This window comes from Chelmon rostratus, chromosome 1, assembly GCF_017976325.1.
Source record: "Chelmon rostratus isolate fCheRos1 chromosome 1, fCheRos1.pri, whole genome shotgun sequence".
In the NCBI taxonomy this organism is placed as follows: Eukaryota; Metazoa; Chordata; class Actinopteri; order Chaetodontiformes; family Chaetodontidae; genus Chelmon; species Chelmon rostratus.
In genome coordinates, this window is record NC_055658.1 from 32,995,814 (window position 1) to 33,012,517 (window position 16,704).

Genomic DNA, 16,704 nt, shown 5'->3' on the forward strand with positions numbered 1-16,704 from the left:
CACGCACACACACAGAGACACACACACAGACACACACGCACACACAGAGACACACACACGCACACACGCACACACACACACACACAGCTGGGCGTCATCATGACGCAGCCTCTCCCTCTGACTCACCATGATTCTCTGAATGTTGTAACTTTATTCCAAACTTGCGTCCTGCGATCAGAAACCCTCTGACACTAATCTGATTCCAGTTCATTCACTGGGATCACTGGGATCACTGGGATCACTGGATCTGATCAGATGAGTTCAGGTTTGGTGAACTTTGACACATTATTTCACACTGTCGACCAATAACACACCAGTGTTTTATTGAGAGCCTCCTAACAGGAAGGCGGCCATGTTTATTTACATTAGAGTGACATAGCTGAGGTCTGATCACACCTGGCCATACACATTATGACAACAGGCGTGAACTGACGTACTCAGAGCTGCATGTCCACGTGTGATTGGCTCACCTGGGAGGCATGTTACCACCAGGTGTGAACAGGCTCAGAGAGTAAACTGCTGCACAGCAGAGACCTGGTTTACACACAGTGAGGAGACAGCAGGGGTGAGGTGGGTAGAAACCAGTTACTGAGTCGCTGTGGATGGACCGACCCACTTGGCAGGTCCACCAATCAGAAGGCTTCCTTTTCTGCTGCATCATCCAGTGAATTACAGCCAATCTGACTACACATCCAATGAGAATACATTCTTCATTGTTGCTTCCTGTTAATCAAAGAACTGTCCAACAGCTTTAAGACATGGACTCAGTCCACTGACACACTGCTTCACCACAGTGAAGGACATGACGTGTTTGTCCAGCAGCTGAAGAGGAAGATCACATCCTCTTCATCACTTGATACGACTGGAAACGTCCCAGAATGTGGTGAGCAGGCTGCCGCTGGACGCACTGAGGACACCGATGCTCCTCAGGTTTGCTGCTGACGTGTTTGGAGACGGAGATCACAGCAGAGGACGTTTGTCTTCAGCAGAGTCATGAAGGCAGTTCAGTCAATAACTTAGTGAACGATTGGAAAACGATCAATATGTTTGTGTATAACAGTTTCTGAGCTAAACATTTGTGTGGACTTCTTCTTGTCTTGTTGTCCATCTTTGATCTTTTGTAACGGCTGTAACATCCTGTCAGACTTTATCTCATGTCCTTCATCATCATCATCCCTCCAGCTGTGTCCTCCTGTCAGGCAGTGGAGGAGAGGGCTCCTCCTCTTCCTCCTCCTCCTCCTCCTCCTGTACAGGTGGAGGAGGAGGAGGAGGGGGCGTGGTCAGTCTCTCCTTCTTGCTGATTTGTGCATACAATAAGTTGAAGTCATCGTCGCTCAAATCCGCCGCCGCTGCAGAGCGGGGGCCGCGCTCCTCCGCTGGCTCCTGATTGGTCGGTGCTGACGACACATCAGCATCACCGCCGCTGCTGCTCCGCCCTCCTCCGATGATGTGGTAGATGTGGTCGGAGTCTGGGAGGGCGAAGCTGTTCAGATCTGAACACAGACATGACGAGATAAAGAGTTACTGATTATTTCTGTCTTCCTTCTTGTCTGTCCTCGCTGTGTCTCTGTCCCGCTCCACCTCTTTGACATTATGAACAAATACTTCCTGCTCTCATCTGTAACCTGCAGAGCTGCAGTTAAAGATCCTTCTCAGGTGCTATAATCATGTTGATTGATGGTTTGGGCCATGAAGAGTCAGAAAACACAGACACGAAGAAGAAACCAGCAACGCTTTAGAGAAGCAGGAAATCTTTTATCTGATTCAAAGATTATTTATTAATCAGAATTAATTACCATTACTTGACAAATACTTTCTGCTTTAATCTCATGGAAAACATGAGCACACACCTTGGCTCTGTGGCGCCCTCAGGTGGCTCCTCCACGGAGTGAACGGGACGGAGTTTTCCTCTTCAGGATTTGAACGCACACACACACACACACACACACACACACACACACACACACACACACACACACACAAACACACGCACACACACGCACACAGAACAGTGGGAATCATGGGAGATGTAGTTACGAGGTTTCTGATATAAAAATATTTCTCTGATCAGCAGGATAAAAACTAAAAGACAAAGTACCTTCAGCAGTGTCCGATTCACTTGATCTCATCACTGGTGCGCTGCCATTGGTCTTAACATCTGAGAACACACACACACACACACACACACACACACACACACACACACACACACACACACACAGCAGTGTTTGCAGTGTAAAACAGTCAAATCTGCATCAACTTTTCTTTATTTGTTCTGGTGTTTTCCTGTTTTTCTGGTTTAAGACAGAGAACTCTGAACAGATCAGATAAAGACACAGAAAGGACATCAGAGTGGACGGACAGACAGAACTAGAGACCAACATCAGACACTGAAGCTGTTCACTGGCTTCAGATCAGCAGAAGAGAGTCAGCTGTTCGTGGAAGGAACCTGCAGTGCACATGAGCCCACTTCGTCTCAGCTGTCTCATGTGCAGCTGTGTTAACACACTTTAAAACATGAAGCGGCCCGGTGGACTGACCTTGGTGGTGTTGTGGCGCCACCAAGTGGCTCCTCCACGGAGTGAAGGTGACCATGTTCTCTGCAGCGATGACAGATGATGAGACAGAATAAAAAGACAAATGATTCTGGTTTATGATGGACGCTGATTCTGATTCATCTGCCTCGTTTACTCTGATGTTTTATAGATGAAAAACACAATTTAAATTATTAATTAAATAATTAAATTAAATTAAAGAAGGTCTGCCTTCTTTACTCCTTCTATACCTGCAGGTGTGTTTCAGTGCAGCTCTTTGTGTGATTCTCACACCTCACACTCTTCAGAGCTTCACAGGATCAGCAGGAGGTGAAAACAAAAACTCACCTTCACCTTCCTCCACCTGACGTTTTTAATCGTCTCTTCACTCACCATCTTCATCGGTTTGGATCTCGCTGATCGTCGGATTCTCTCTCGGCCCCATGGCTTCCTCCAGCTTCACCTGTCGAGACACATTTCATCCTCTCTCAGGTGTTTCTGTTTGAAATGTACGGATGAAGGCAACGTTTCCATCTCAGGGGTCAAAGGTCTCTTACCACGCTGATGAGAGTGGAAGGATTTTTGTCCACCTCAGATTCTCGCAGCTCAAACGAACGTCTGGGAAACAAGAAAAAAATCAAATCAGGTGAACTTTATTTATAAAACCTGAACGACAGCCAGAGGAAACTTCCTGGATGAGTGTTTGACGCCACGGCAGGAGGAAAATCTGAGTTGCAGCTGCAGTTTGAACTGAACTTCAGCAGGTTGAAGACAACACAGAGCAGAGCAGAAACCAAACATCTCATTTCTACTGTGGCTTCATGGAGTTTCCAGGAAATAGCCTCAGCCTCGCCCTCGAACTGCTGCATCAGAGCTCGCTGCAATATGTCAACGAATCATGTGACTCAAACGCCTCTTCAGTGAAGAGCTGAAACATCAGATCTGTGTGGACGATGATGAGGAGGCTGTGACCTTCCTCACATGAACACATGAAACAGAAACGTCTGATCTCCGTCATGTTTTCATCGTTTGGCCTTTGACTGCAGCTCGTCTCGTTGTGTCTCTTCTTCTGTGGTGGTTTAATCAGCGCCACCTGCTGTTTGTCTCCACCAACAGTGAACTCATGTAACAGAACAGAACCAGACTCGTTCTTTAAGTAACATCACGTAGAGTAAGAACCAGCTGACCTCCTGCAGTCGCTGCAGAGAGCTGTGAGGAAGACGGAGAGGAGGAGGAGGAAGATGAAGAAACTGACTCCCGGCGACAGGAACCACAACCAGGCGACCTCTGCTCCGACTGCAGCCATGATCACTGAGAGACAGACAGAGACAGAGACTGAGAGAGACAGAGAGAGAGAGAGACTGAGACAGAGAGAGAGACACGAGAGGGAGAGAGAGACAGACAGGTGTCAAGGTGTACTGAGACAACAGGAAGTGAACCCCCTCTGTTGAGAGGAATGTGAGACAGTTAACATTGACTGATGGTGAGACAGAATTCTCAACACACCTCAGAATTATGGGAAATATTTGTCACTTTTCAGGAAGTGACTCATTGAGTGGACTGGAAGTCTAAAGCAGCAGGAAATGGAAAAAACACTTGAGTAAATGTACTTAGTTACTTTCAACAACTCGTCTTAATCTGGATCTCAATACATCATCTGGCACCTCGTCGATGAAAGACGTCTGTGTTGATGATTAGCTGCTCGCCGCCGCCGCTGTTTTTATGTCATACGGATGAAAATACGGTGACGTCACGAAGCAGGCTGCAGGCTGCGGACGGAGGCTTCGCAGCACAAAACACCTGAATTTAGCAGCAGCTGCAGCTTTTCTTCATGAAGCCTGATGACATGAAGGACGGCCGAACACAGCAGCAACACAGAAACTTTACAACTGCTTTAAAAGCTGCATTTAATGACTAATGACAGGTGGAAGGTCAAAGGTCGGAGCCTGCACTCGCCCTGCATGACGATGACTGAAATGATGACGTCTGCGTGCTTGTTCTGCAGGTAACCGACACACCGCTCGCTTCGTAAGACCAAACGCTGCTTCAACGAAACAGACCAAAATTTAAAGTTCACCTCGTCTGAACTCCTCAGACAGAAAAAAAGAAAATCAGGAAGCCGACAAAACACCAGGTGGTGTTTACTTTCCAGCAGCTGACACGGCGTGCAAAGGCCTCGAGTCACAACAGGCGGCGTGATGAAGCACATGCCGTGATGTCACTTCCTGTTCAGCGGCGTAGACGTAGATGCTGTAGATGTTCACCTTGTTGTTTCAGGTCCGGCTCAGTGAGGACTGAAGCAGCAGCAGCACTTTAATCATCCTGACTGAGTCCTGTACACAAATATTTCAGAGAAAGCAACAAACACTGAGCAGCTCCATCAGCTGATGAAGACCATGAGATACAGCTGAAAGCTCAGGAAAAGCTGCTAGGTGAATGTTCAGTTAGGATTCTTTTGTCAAAATACTTCGTCAGAGGTCTAACAGGAACTGCACAGTGTTAATGTTCAGCATGCTAAATAGCATATGAGCAGCTAAACTGGATGTGTTTGCTTTAGCCTGAAGGCTCAGAGGTCTGGACTGACGACAGCTGAGACGTCTGAAGATAATCAAAACCTTCTGACGCTCAGGAGAAACTTGGTTCTGTCAAAGTTTGCTGTTCGATGAATAACGAGAGAAGAGCTTTCACAAATATCTCTGATTCACACAGGAGCCTGTATCAGCGCAGCGATAAGATGTGGTCACTGAAGTGGGTGGAGCCTGTGATCCCATCACACCTGAACTGTCTGAAAACCACACGTTCCTTCACATTCACATGTAAATGTCTGAAAATCAAACAGGATGTTTGTCCTCTGAGCTCCTCAGGTGAACTCATCCTGACACAGTCCTGCTGCTCCGACCCTCCGCCATCACACACACACAAATCACCAAATACTGATAAAATATCTTAAAATACAAACACACACAGATCATTCATCTACATCAGATATGTGTGTAAGCATGTCTGATATTCCTACATGTTTCTCATATTTTTAGATTATTATTTAATGTGTCACGTAAAGAAAAGCTGCGTCTTCAAATAACAACTCCAGAAAAAAAGCGTCAGATAGTTTTATTACTCGATTATTCATATTTTAACATTTACACGTTAAAATAAGCGCAGACAGCCGGAGGAGGGGAGAACGATACTGACCCTGTAAAGACTCCAGTTTAGATCTAACAGAACAAAGATCCAGCTGTGATTAACGATAGATGAGCTCGCTCTGAACAGGTGAGCACAGATCCAGGCTCTGGTTGAACCTACCTGTGTCCAAGGTGCAGACAGCCGCGACTTCAGGCTCCGAGACGTGAGGAGCTGTTCCTGCTGCAGGTTTACTCATTGACAGACTGAGCAAACACTGTGAGCTGTGCTGCGTTTAAAGACACACACACACACACACACACACACACACACACACACTCACACACACACACACACATATATACACACACACACACACACACACGCACACACACACACTCACACACACACACACACACACACTCACACACACGCACACACACACCCACACACACATATATACACACACACACGCACACGCACACACACACGCACACACACACACACACACACACACACACTCACTCACTCACACACACACACACACACACACTCACACACACACACACACGCACACACACACACACACACACTCACAGAGTCAGTTTTATCTCTGCATCCAGCAGCCTACAGAGATGGGATGTTGAGTGTTTAGCCTAGCGTAGCACAAAGACTGGAAGCAAGGGGATGCTTCTAGCCTCGATCCATTAAAAGAGAAAAATACACCTTCCAAAAACTCTGAAGTGGAAAGAGATTTACATGTTGTATATTTTTAGCTGACAAGCTAATTCATCCTGTAGTCAGCTGGGTTTTGTTCACTGGAGCTAACAGGACATAGCTGCTAACTGGATAGCTTTTTGTCAGACTTAAAATGGTTAGAACTAAACACAGATGAGCTACGAAGGTGCTTCTCAAAGGCATGAATATATACAGTATATATATTTCATTACCTAAAGGAACACAAATCCAGGAAAGATCAAAGATGTTTCAGCTTAGCACAAAGGGTTAACTGCTATCAAAGCTCCCTCAAAGGTGAAAAATCCACCTTTCAGCAGCTCAGAGTCTGTCTGATTTATGTTGTAAAGTCACTAAAACTTACAAACGTTAGCTCAGAGTTTTGGTTCAGAGAACATTTTGTTCCCGTCTGGTTTGTTTTGTTAGCTTGTTGGCTCACTTGTCGTAGTGAACAGAACAGGAGATTTTAGAAGTTAAATGGCTTGAATGCAGGAAAAGCTAACACATTTTGCTAGCTGGGAGAGGAAGACTCTCAAAACTGCACGTTTTGTACACAAAACATTTTCATGTTTGCAACGAAACAGAAGACGTGAAGTGAAACAGCACAGACATTGATGATTTGTTGACTTTGAGAGTAAGCTATCACGTTAGCCCCATGTCCTGTTAGCTTAAAGTTAGCATCCAGACCTTGACTGCCAGCTCTACTAAATAAAAACCTAGCTGATTACAGAATAGACTGCTAACTAGCCTTTAGCTCAGAAACTACAACAAGCTAATGAGTTGTTGGAAATTGGATTTTTATTTCTTTTGATGCTAGCAGGTTCCCTGTGCTTCCAGTTCATGTGCTAAGCTAGGCTAAACATGTCTCTCTGTGCCTTTTGCTTATTTGTTCACATTAATTTAGCTTTAATATCTAGCTACGTGTGTTTGATTGGAGCCTGTTCAGTCCTCGCTGTTCTTATTGCTTTGATTTTTCCTGTTTTATTGCTTGGTTAGTCATTTGAAAAGGGACTTTGAACTGCACTAAATCCACAATAATACAACTCGACTGACTGATAAAATGTCCTCAACACATTCCAGCTCAGACACGTGACCTTTCCTGTAGCGCCACCTTCAGGACAAACTTTACACATTTAGCTCCTGGACTCATAAGACTCATAAGACCTCCTGTGGCTGTAATGAATGCTGCAGCTCTCTACTGGACTACACAGTGTTGTGCAGGTGTTCTTCTTCCTCTTGTCTTGTTCGGTCAGAATGGAGGATCTGGTTTTACAGTGCGACAGTTTGCAGCCCTGCGTGAGACTGTTGTCCCAGAGGGAGTGCTTACATGGCAGTTCCTCACCAGGAGCCGGGACTGATAAGCTCATTAAAGCCCAGATCAAACTGACGCTGGGACATTATCAGCAGCTCCACCCAAACACTGCAACTGACGCTTTCTGCTTGACTGGTCGAGCGAGGCCTGCAGAGAGCTGAGAGAGAGAGATAACGACATCTCCTGTTCAGTTAAAGGGCAGTTTAAAAAAAGTTCTAGCGTGGATTTAACGTATTCTCGTGTTCATGGTTTCAGATGTTCTTGCAGATGTTGGAGATCTCTGGGGATTTCTGCCTCCACCCAAACTCAGCTGAGGTGAATGTTCCTGCCTTTAAAACTTTAACCTGGCTTGTCAAAGAGATCCACGGTGAACAGTTTCCACTGAAAACAATTTACACCTGCAGCTAAAACATAACGAAGAGGTCATTTATTCAACTCATCATGTCAACGTGTGGGATGGGTTTGAAAAAAGTAGCAGCAGAAGACATTAAATTGGTTTTTATTTGGGACGGGTCCTGCTCCAGGTTTCTGCAGGGGGCTGGACTTCTGGTGGCAGGTCTGGGATCTGTGTGGATGAACAGTGTCGGTTTGTGTTCTAGCAGCTCCTGTAGCTCCGTCAGTGTTTCCCTGTGATCTCTGCTGTGGAAAAGCTTCGACAGCATCCAGTCCTGTCTGTCCTGACCTGAACTGACCACACACTCGACTCACTCGTCGACTTTTCTTTGAGCTCTGATATTTAACCTGAGGACAATGGTGTTCATTAAAGGCTGCTAAAAAGAGAGAAATATGAAATAAACCATAATATTAGATATTTTGAAAACTAACTCAGACTCATGACATACTGTTAAAGGATAACTTTGTTTTTTTTACAACCTGGACCTTGTTTGTAGCATTAAATACGACCATTTACTCACCCAGACAACTTTGGTGGCATTTGGAGTCGTTTTGAAGAAATTAGCCCCAGAGGAGCGGCGCGTATATCCGTATAATGCGAGTACTCGAGGCATCCATGCGCAGCCTCTATATAACACATAATCTGCAGAAACCAATATTTAGTTATGATATGCTGGTGCTATTCCCCTCTGAGCCCGTGGTGGCATGTTATCAACATCCGGCTTCTCTAGGCAACTACCTCCTCTGATCCGGCTAACTCTGCGGCGGTCGGCCAGGAATACGCAATAACGAACCACAGCTGTGCCAAACTACAACTAAACTAGCCGACCGCTGGCTCAGAGGGGAATAGCACCAGCATATCAGAACTAAATATTGGAATATGAACGAGTTTCTGCAGATTATGCGTTATATAGAGGCTGCCCATGGGTGCCCCGAGTACATTATACGGATATACGCGCCGCTCCTCTGGGGCTAATTTCTTCAAAACGACTCCAAATGCCACCAAAGTTGTCTGGGTGAGTAAATGATCGTATTTATGCTTCAAATAAGGTCCAGGTTGTAAAAAACGAAAGGTATCCTTTAAGAAAGGTTTCTATTTATTGACATTTTCTTACTTTTGTTCCACAAACCAGAAGTTGACGCTCTCTGTTCGTCATCACCACCACTGGAAGCATGAAACAGAGGCAGCTAGCACGAGCTAGCCTTCTCCTTTCAGGATGAACACTGAGAGGGAGCTGCAGATGACTTAGTGTTGAAATACGAGTGAAAAAATGGTGGGAATCAGAGCTCTTGCAAGCTAAGCTAACTAGCTTCCATATTCTGAGTGAATTACAAACTGCATGACGGGAAACGTCTCGTATCAACGTTTGTTGGACATTCAGAATGACTCGCTCCAGCCGGTAGCAGAAACAGCGGCAGTGGACGACTTGTCTCCTAGCAACTCTGTGTGTTGTCTGTCCATTGTTGCCATGGGAAACAGCCCCCTCCCCAGTTTGAGGCTAGAATGTCTGCACAAATATGTCCAAAAACTGTTTGAAAAATGAAGAGATATCCTTTAGCTGTCGTGTTTTGACAGAAGAATTCAGACTCCAGCTCATCTAACATTGAACAGTGAGTTGATCTCAGTCTGAATTTTCAGCGTCTGGATCTGCGTGTGAAGAGCTGGTGGATGTAAAACAGCAGAAACCAGAAAATTTGGATGATCGGTGTTGAAACATGATGATCATCTGCCCTGAGGAGCCGACAGCTACGCAAACGGCATCATTAACAGAAAGATCCCGTTTGTCTGCAGAACTTCCTCCGATGCAAAGAGACTTCCTCTTCTTCCTCTTCTTCTATCTTTGCTCTTTCTTCAGCTGAACCTGAGCTTGCCTCCTCATAGCGAACGCTGTCATCGCACAGCAGAGCGTCAAGCAGGGGAAGGAGACGCAGGCCAGCAGGAGGCGCTGCTCGCCGAACTCCCTGACCAGCGCCGGCCGCCGCCACAGAAAGTCCTGGAACAGCGCCTCCTGCTGGGCCAGTGTGCAGAGGGACAGCAGGACGTGGAAGAGCTGGTGGCCGTGGCCGACGATGTCAAAGCTGCCGGGGGAGAAGCGCTCAGGTATGGGACAAGAGAAGAAGAAGGCTGACAGCAGAAACAGCACCACCTAGTGGAGAAGTGATAGAAGGTAGTTAATGACCTCTTCACTCTGTAGGAGACATTATTTTTCATTATGTTTACATGTACATCTTATCTTATTTTATCTTATCTTATCTTATCCTATATACGTAATTGACAGTCGGCTAATTTCTTCATGTCAATGAGAAACATCAGCTAGATCTCTGACTCTGATTTCTTGTTCATGTGTACAGGTAACTAATCCAATCAGCTTTCTCCAGGTAAGCATGCACAGGAACAATTTATTAATTAACTAATTATTAATTATGATATGACATTTATTTGTTTGATATGATTTACATGTCCTTCATTCACATGTCCAGTCAGATTCCTGGGCCACCGCACATGTGTGTAAACATATTGATTAAAAAATTGCTAACAGCTAAAGAGGAAACATGAATAAATTGAGAACGAAGCACCACCTGCAGGAAGTGCAGTGGCAGTGCAGAGCTGCTGGTCCAGCTGCAGGTGGAGAGACGGTGGGCGACGGGGCTGATGTCCAGCACGTAGGCCACGCCCATCGGCAGCACCTGGCAGAGCTTCCTGCGGAGCGGGTACGGCCGCCGGAAACGGAGCTTCGCATAACAGCAGGCGGTGCAGGAGAACCAGGCGAGGAAGGCGGCGGCCGGGAGGAAGACCTGCCGAAATGACATCGTCACTACATCTGAACGCATCCCGCCGTTCACTGACGATGGATGCAATACGTGCTAACAGACCTGTCCCAGCATGCTTTGTGTCCAGGCGGCGCTGGAGCTGTACAGGCTCAGAGCCAGAGCGCAGCCGTACTGGTAGACGGCCACGCCCACGTAGTCCAGGAGGAAGAGCGAGTAATGCGACTGCTCCGAGTGCGACTGCAGCAGGTGAGCTGCAGCGCTGCAACAAGGTGAAGGTAACGCTGCATTTATCAATACTTTGATATCAACAGTGTGATCAGATCATCAGAGCTCTTTCTCTTTCTCTTTTAGCGCCTCGTTTTGGTTTTCTGATACGTTTCCTGTCCGGCTCAGTCTCAGTGTTTCCATCAGCAGCTGTCTGATGAACGTACGGTTCACTACCTGCTCAGCAGCAGACTGACACCCCAGCAGCTCTGTGAGGCTAAGCTAAACGCTAACAGCACAATGCTAACATGCTCACAGTTACAATGCTAACATGCTGATGTTTAGTGTGTAATATTGTTCAGCAGAAAATATTAACATGTAAAGCTTTTTTGACGGCTCACCTGCAGCTCAGGTAAGTGAACGCAGAGAAAACGTAGAGGACCAGAGGCAGCGAGGAGGCGTCGACAGAAAGCCCCTGACCTTCGGGACCCTGCAGCCGAAAACCCAGGATCCCCTGCAGAGGTCAAAGGTCAGACAGCAGGAGGTCAAACACCAAGCTTTCAAAAACCAGGAGCTGAAACTGGACTCTAACAGTTCAGTACCCCTCCCTGCAGGACGGCGAACATCATGAACCTCATCACCACGCAGACGGCGGCCAGCAGGTGGCTCCACACGTTCAGAGTCTCGTTGTGGATCTGGAAGAGGCTGAGGACGTAACACCGCCACGGCAGACCCGCCTGACGGTACCCACTCAGGATGAACCGCTCCCGAAACAGGAGGGGGACGTCCACGTCTCGGACGGTAGGGGGGAGGGAGGGCAGGAGGCGATGCAACAAGGGGAGGAAGGTGAGGCACTGAGAGGGAGGGGCGAACGACACCCGAGGCATGATGGGAGAGATCCTGACTTCAGCTTGTCGTTCTGTAGGAAGCTGAAATGTTTCAAAGAACTCTGACGATCAGGTGTGTCAGCAGGTGCACAGGTGTGTAGTGGGGGAGACAGGTGTGGTTTTACAGGTGAGTGGGGGGCTAGACGGGTATAAATGTACATGTAATCAGCTTCCATCTCCTCACAGGTAACCTTTTAGATACTGTTGTGGTTATTTGATTCAGAAAAAGAAGCCGATGAGACAGTCGAACAAAAATAGCCAAAATATTTAACTAGAGTTTGAAAATCTGCGATTTTTCAATTTTAAAATATTGTCGTGCTTTCCTGCTGTCTCTACTAACAATGAAACCTTTAAGAGACCAGAAAAAGTCCTAACAGCAGTAAGAAGGTCAAAGGTCAGAGGTCACAGCAGAGGAATATCAGAGGAAACAAACCTACCTGAGTTTCTCTGAGGACGTTTTCTGCTCTGCTCCGTCCAGCGCTGCTGCTGAGAGTCCCTGACCTGTTCACTGTTCAGTCCTGCAGACCAGCCACCGTCACATGCATGCTGCCACACACACACACGCACACACACACACACGCACACACACACACACACGCACACACACACACGCGCGCACACACACACACGTCTAATCTCCACAATGCGTTCTTGTTTTCAGCTAATTTGAGCTGATTTCAGTCTGAATGAGGATTTCAGACGTCATGAGACTCAACACACTGCTGACACACACACACACACACACACCTCACTGCAGTATACATACTGCTCCTCTGTTCTCTCATTCTACAGCTTATCAGGGAAATCACTCAGATATTCAGTCAAAAACATGAAAAACATTCATACAAAAACCAGAAAAAGTAAAACCTGAATAAAAAAAATCTAATAAAACAAATGTTTCAGACCGAGTGGACAAACGATGACGTCATGAATCATGTGACTCAAACGTCCCTTCAGTGAAGATCTGAAAACATCAGATCTGCGTGGAGGATGAGGAGGAGGCTGTGACCTTCCTCACATGAACACATGAAACTTGATGGAAAATATTCTGAGAATCATTTGGTCCAGCTTCTTTTCCACATGCACAGCTGATTCAGCGTGATGCATCGTTACGTACCTGCACAGGTGTTTTCAGTTAAGTCGCTCAGGTTGAAGCTCTGCTGGGGTTTAACTTGATGATAATAACACGGACAGACAAACAGACAGTGGAAAATAACTTTATTTGAATATGATAAAAAAAATCTTTGGGGACCTTGAAGCCTCTCTAATTAAACTCTCGGGTCATTTTGCAGAACGAGTACTTCAGTTTTCGATACTTTTGTCTTTTTACTCAAGTAGAATATCAAATGCAGGATCTTTATTTGTAACAGAGTATTCTTACACTGTGGTATTACTGCTTTTAGTGGACTGGAGACAACATCCATGAGTGAGAGGCTCTGCTCATGTGGCACAGATTCAGATTCAGATTCAGATTGAGGTTCTGGTTCAGGTTCAGGTTGAGATGGTTTAGTTCTGGTTGGTTTTGGCCCAGACGCAGGTACAGCCGACAGCCACAGACCGGTACGAAGCATTGTAGCAGCGTCCCGTCCCGTCCTGCCGGGTCAGGACCAGGACGTTCTGGTAGACGGGGACGGAGTTCAGGTTGTGTCCGTCCGTCTGTCCCGGGCTGGGACTGACGCAGAAGCTGCTGCTGCACTCGGCCTCCCAGAGGGTGGAGGGGATCCGGTTCTTCACCGTGGACGACCTGAACAAACAACAGCGACGGGTTACAACCAGAACAGAAACATCTGCGAGTCCTCGAGTACGGAGTCCCGCAGCCGCCAAAAGACAGGAACCTTCATCACTAACGCAACACGTGAGCAGGACGATCAAAGGTTTTTAAAGATGTCTCAGAAATTCTGCACATTTGTGAAGCTGGAACCAGTAAATGATGAAGGATCGAGTCCCACATTAAACCAGGTTCCACTGATATTTAGAACATAGAAGAGCAGATTCACGCCATCCACGGACAGATGATCACTTCCTGTTAGAGGCTTTTCTGTAAAATCATCATCAGGAGCAGGTGTTCATTAAAGGTCCACACACTCATTCATTCACCCGTTAACACACTCATTCATTCACTCGTTAACACACTCATTCATTCACTCGTTAACACACTCATTCATTCACTCATTAACACACTCACACAGTTATTCATTCACTCGTTAACACACTCACACATTCACCCGTTAACACACTCACACACTCATTCATTCACTCGTTAACACACTCATTCATTCACTCGTTAACACACTCACACACTCATTCATTCACTCGCTAACACACTCATTCATTCACTCGCTAACACACTCACACACTCATTCATTCACTCGTTAACACACTCACACATTCACTCGTTAACACACTCACACACTCATTCATTCACTCGTTAACACACTGACACATTCACTCGTTAACACTCATTCATTCACTCGTTAACACACTCATTCATTCACCCGTTAACACACTCACACATTCACCCGTTAACACACTCACACACTCATTCATTCACTCGTTAACACACTCATTCATTCACTCATTAACACACTCACACAGTTATTCATTCACCCGTTAACACACTCACACATTCACTCGTTAACACACTCACACACTCATTCATTCACTCGTTAACACACTCATTCATTCACCCGTTAACACACTCACACATTCACCCGTTAACACACTCACACACTCATTCATTCACTCGTTAACACACTCATTCATTCAGGTCTGTCCTGACTCTGAGGCGTCAGACTGACCTCCAGCTCCATGGAGACAGAGATCTGCGGTGGATGTTTCCTTCAGATGAGGAGGAGACCGCTGAGGAGAACGCCAACGTGGAGTCACAACCAGGAGGAGGAGGAGGAGGAGGAGCTCTAACCCTGGAGGGGGAGGAGACGACCCACAATACACTGCAACATGCCTGCAGAGAGGAGAGAGTTCACTGTAAGCTGAACCAGGTGCATCAGTCCTAAAGTTAAGCTCTGATCAACATGTGGGTCACATGTCAGCTGACAGGTGACCAATGAGCTGCTGTGTTTTGTCTTAAATTTGAGCAAAGAACAATTCTGAGGTCATTTTACGTTACTCGACTATTTTCATTTCATGCTACTTTATACTTGTACTCCTCCTTTATCTCAGAGGGAAACTGTGTACTTGTTACTCTACTGTGTTTATTTCATAGCTTTTACTTTTCAGATTAGATCCTCAAAACCTAAACGATCCTTTAGAATACTCGGCATTGTTTTACAGTAAATGAAGCCACCTGACAGTATGTTAAAGGAGTAGGTTTACGTAGGTTAGGCTTAGGCTTAGGCTTAGGCCTAACCTACCTATCTGTGTTTGTTAAAATGACCTCTGCATATGTTTCGATATAGATAAAAAAAATATGACACTGTATGAAAACTAAAAACTAAAAAACTAGCAGGGAACCCCGGGAGAACGTCCCAAAAATGACACCTGCAGAACTTGAGTTCATGGTTATGAGAACGTTTTGGGAATGTTACAAACAAACAACAAAAACATTGTTGTTTGCTCGTAAAGCTAAAGGTGGATCTGTACCATGCGCACTATGAATCAGGTTATCTCAGATTTTTGTTTAATCTTTTTATCAGCTGAAATTAGTTGATATTCAGCAGCATCCTAATAATCTGACCGAATTATTCATTTCTCTTTTTTCTGAGTGATCGGAGCTGAAGCAGACTCATTCACTGTGTTTGAATAAAGCTGAGGCTCACCAGCAGAGTGTAGACGCCGTGTCTCAGCTCCATGCTGTCGCCGTGGTCCCGTCCTGTTCTGTGTCTGCCGCTCCGACTTCAGGTTTATTTATGATCATCTGTGACTCAGATTTGATACCAGCAGCTCTCACTCAGTGAAACGAGAGCGGAGATTCTTGTTATCTCTGCGATCCATCTAGATGATGAAAGTCTGTGAAAGACAAGTTTTCTTCACTGATAACATCTCTGACAGACAGATAATTCAACAGCACAAACTATTCAGGGCAGCGGGCTGTCGGCTCACGTTTATCCTCATTCGCTCACTTGTTGTTGTTTCTGGTGAAAAATGCGTCTAAAATGATGCACAAGACATCTGTGACATTTCATCTGAGGTTTTCCTGTCTGGACTGAAGGGGAGGACAGACTGGTTAACACTGACAACTAAGATTTTTCCCGTTTTCAGACTGTTTCTATTTGATCTCTGTTTGTTAGGATAAAAGAAAAACCTACAACACATGCAACAATTTTCTCAAAGAAGTCATGAAGGACAACCAGACTGGAGTTGACAGGGAGAGATAATGGTGCATCATCTGCATAAAAGTTTACCAACAGTTCCAAACGCTGATGATGTGACTGAGGAGGCCTGGACAGAAACCGCTCACGAACTCTTCTGTTTTTATTATTGTACAGATTTGTGTATTCGTGCTTTATTTGTATTTGTGGTTAAAGTGATTTAATCTGCTTCAGACCATCAGCCAGAATCTGTTGACAGTGGTTTGTTTGGGTGCTGTCACTCAAATCTGATCAAACTCAACTGAACCCACACAGTCCTGATGGAGCTTTTATCTCACCTGAACCAGGTGCTTTCCCCCTCCTGTCAGTAAAGGCATAAAATGCCCCCATTCCCCCAAATCTCATTGTTCAGGGTTCAACTTGTCTTATCTGTAACTCATCTGTGTCTCGGTGCTCTTTGTCTTCACTTCACTTCATGA

At 45.8% G+C, this 16,704-nt stretch overlaps 3 protein-coding genes across 5 annotated transcripts; all 3 read right to left on the bottom strand.

The window, feature by feature from the left end:
* Window positions 1–353: 353 nt before the first annotated feature.
* si:ch73-204p21.2 (hepatoma-derived growth factor-related protein 2) lies at window positions 354–5,970 on the bottom strand. Of its 3 annotated transcripts, none has more exons than XM_041940577.1 (9): window positions 5,838–5,970; window positions 4,799–4,867; window positions 3,722–3,895; window positions 3,092–3,152; window positions 2,928–2,997; window positions 2,541–2,600; window positions 2,099–2,158; window positions 1,851–1,910; window positions 354–1,493 (listed from the first exon to the last, which is right to left on the bottom strand). In XM_041940577.1, the coding sequence occupies exons 3-9, from the start codon at window positions 3,838–3,840 to the stop codon at window positions 1,171–1,173; spliced, it is 753 nt and encodes a 250-aa protein (XP_041796511.1). In that variant the 5' UTR covers window positions 3,841–3,895; window positions 4,799–4,867; window positions 5,838–5,970; the 3' UTR covers window positions 354–1,170. The 3 variants fall into 3 exon arrangements, with proteins under 3 accessions (XP_041796511.1, XP_041796528.1, XP_041796520.1); XM_041940594.1 differs by lacking the exons at window positions 4,799–4,867; window positions 5,838–5,970 and adding exons at window positions 4,041–4,102; window positions 4,199–4,766; XM_041940586.1 differs by lacking the exon at window positions 4,799–4,867 and having other exon boundaries at window positions 5,838–5,937.
* Window positions 5,971–9,929: 3,959 nt separating this feature from the next.
* Window positions 9,930–11,957, bottom strand: LOC121604939 (membrane progestin receptor beta-like). The gene is made up of 5 exons (XM_041934633.1): window positions 11,688–11,957; window positions 11,472–11,584; window positions 10,969–11,125; window positions 10,675–10,890; window positions 9,930–10,241 (listed from the first exon to the last, which is right to left on the bottom strand). The coding sequence occupies exons 1-5, from the start codon at window positions 11,955–11,957 to the stop codon at window positions 9,930–9,932; spliced, it is 1,068 nt and encodes a 355-aa protein (XP_041790567.1).
* Window positions 11,958–13,158: 1,201 nt separating this feature from the next.
* Window positions 13,159–15,940, bottom strand: il17a/f2 (interleukin 17a/f2). The gene is made up of 3 exons (XM_041938920.1): window positions 15,734–15,940; window positions 14,756–14,919; window positions 13,159–13,701 (listed from the first exon to the last, which is right to left on the bottom strand). Exons 1-3 carry the CDS (start codon window positions 15,764–15,766, stop codon window positions 13,464–13,466), a joined length of 435 nt encoding a protein of 144 aa, XP_041794854.1. The 5' UTR covers window positions 15,767–15,940; the 3' UTR covers window positions 13,159–13,463.
* Between the last annotated feature and the right edge of the window lie 764 nt (window positions 15,941–16,704).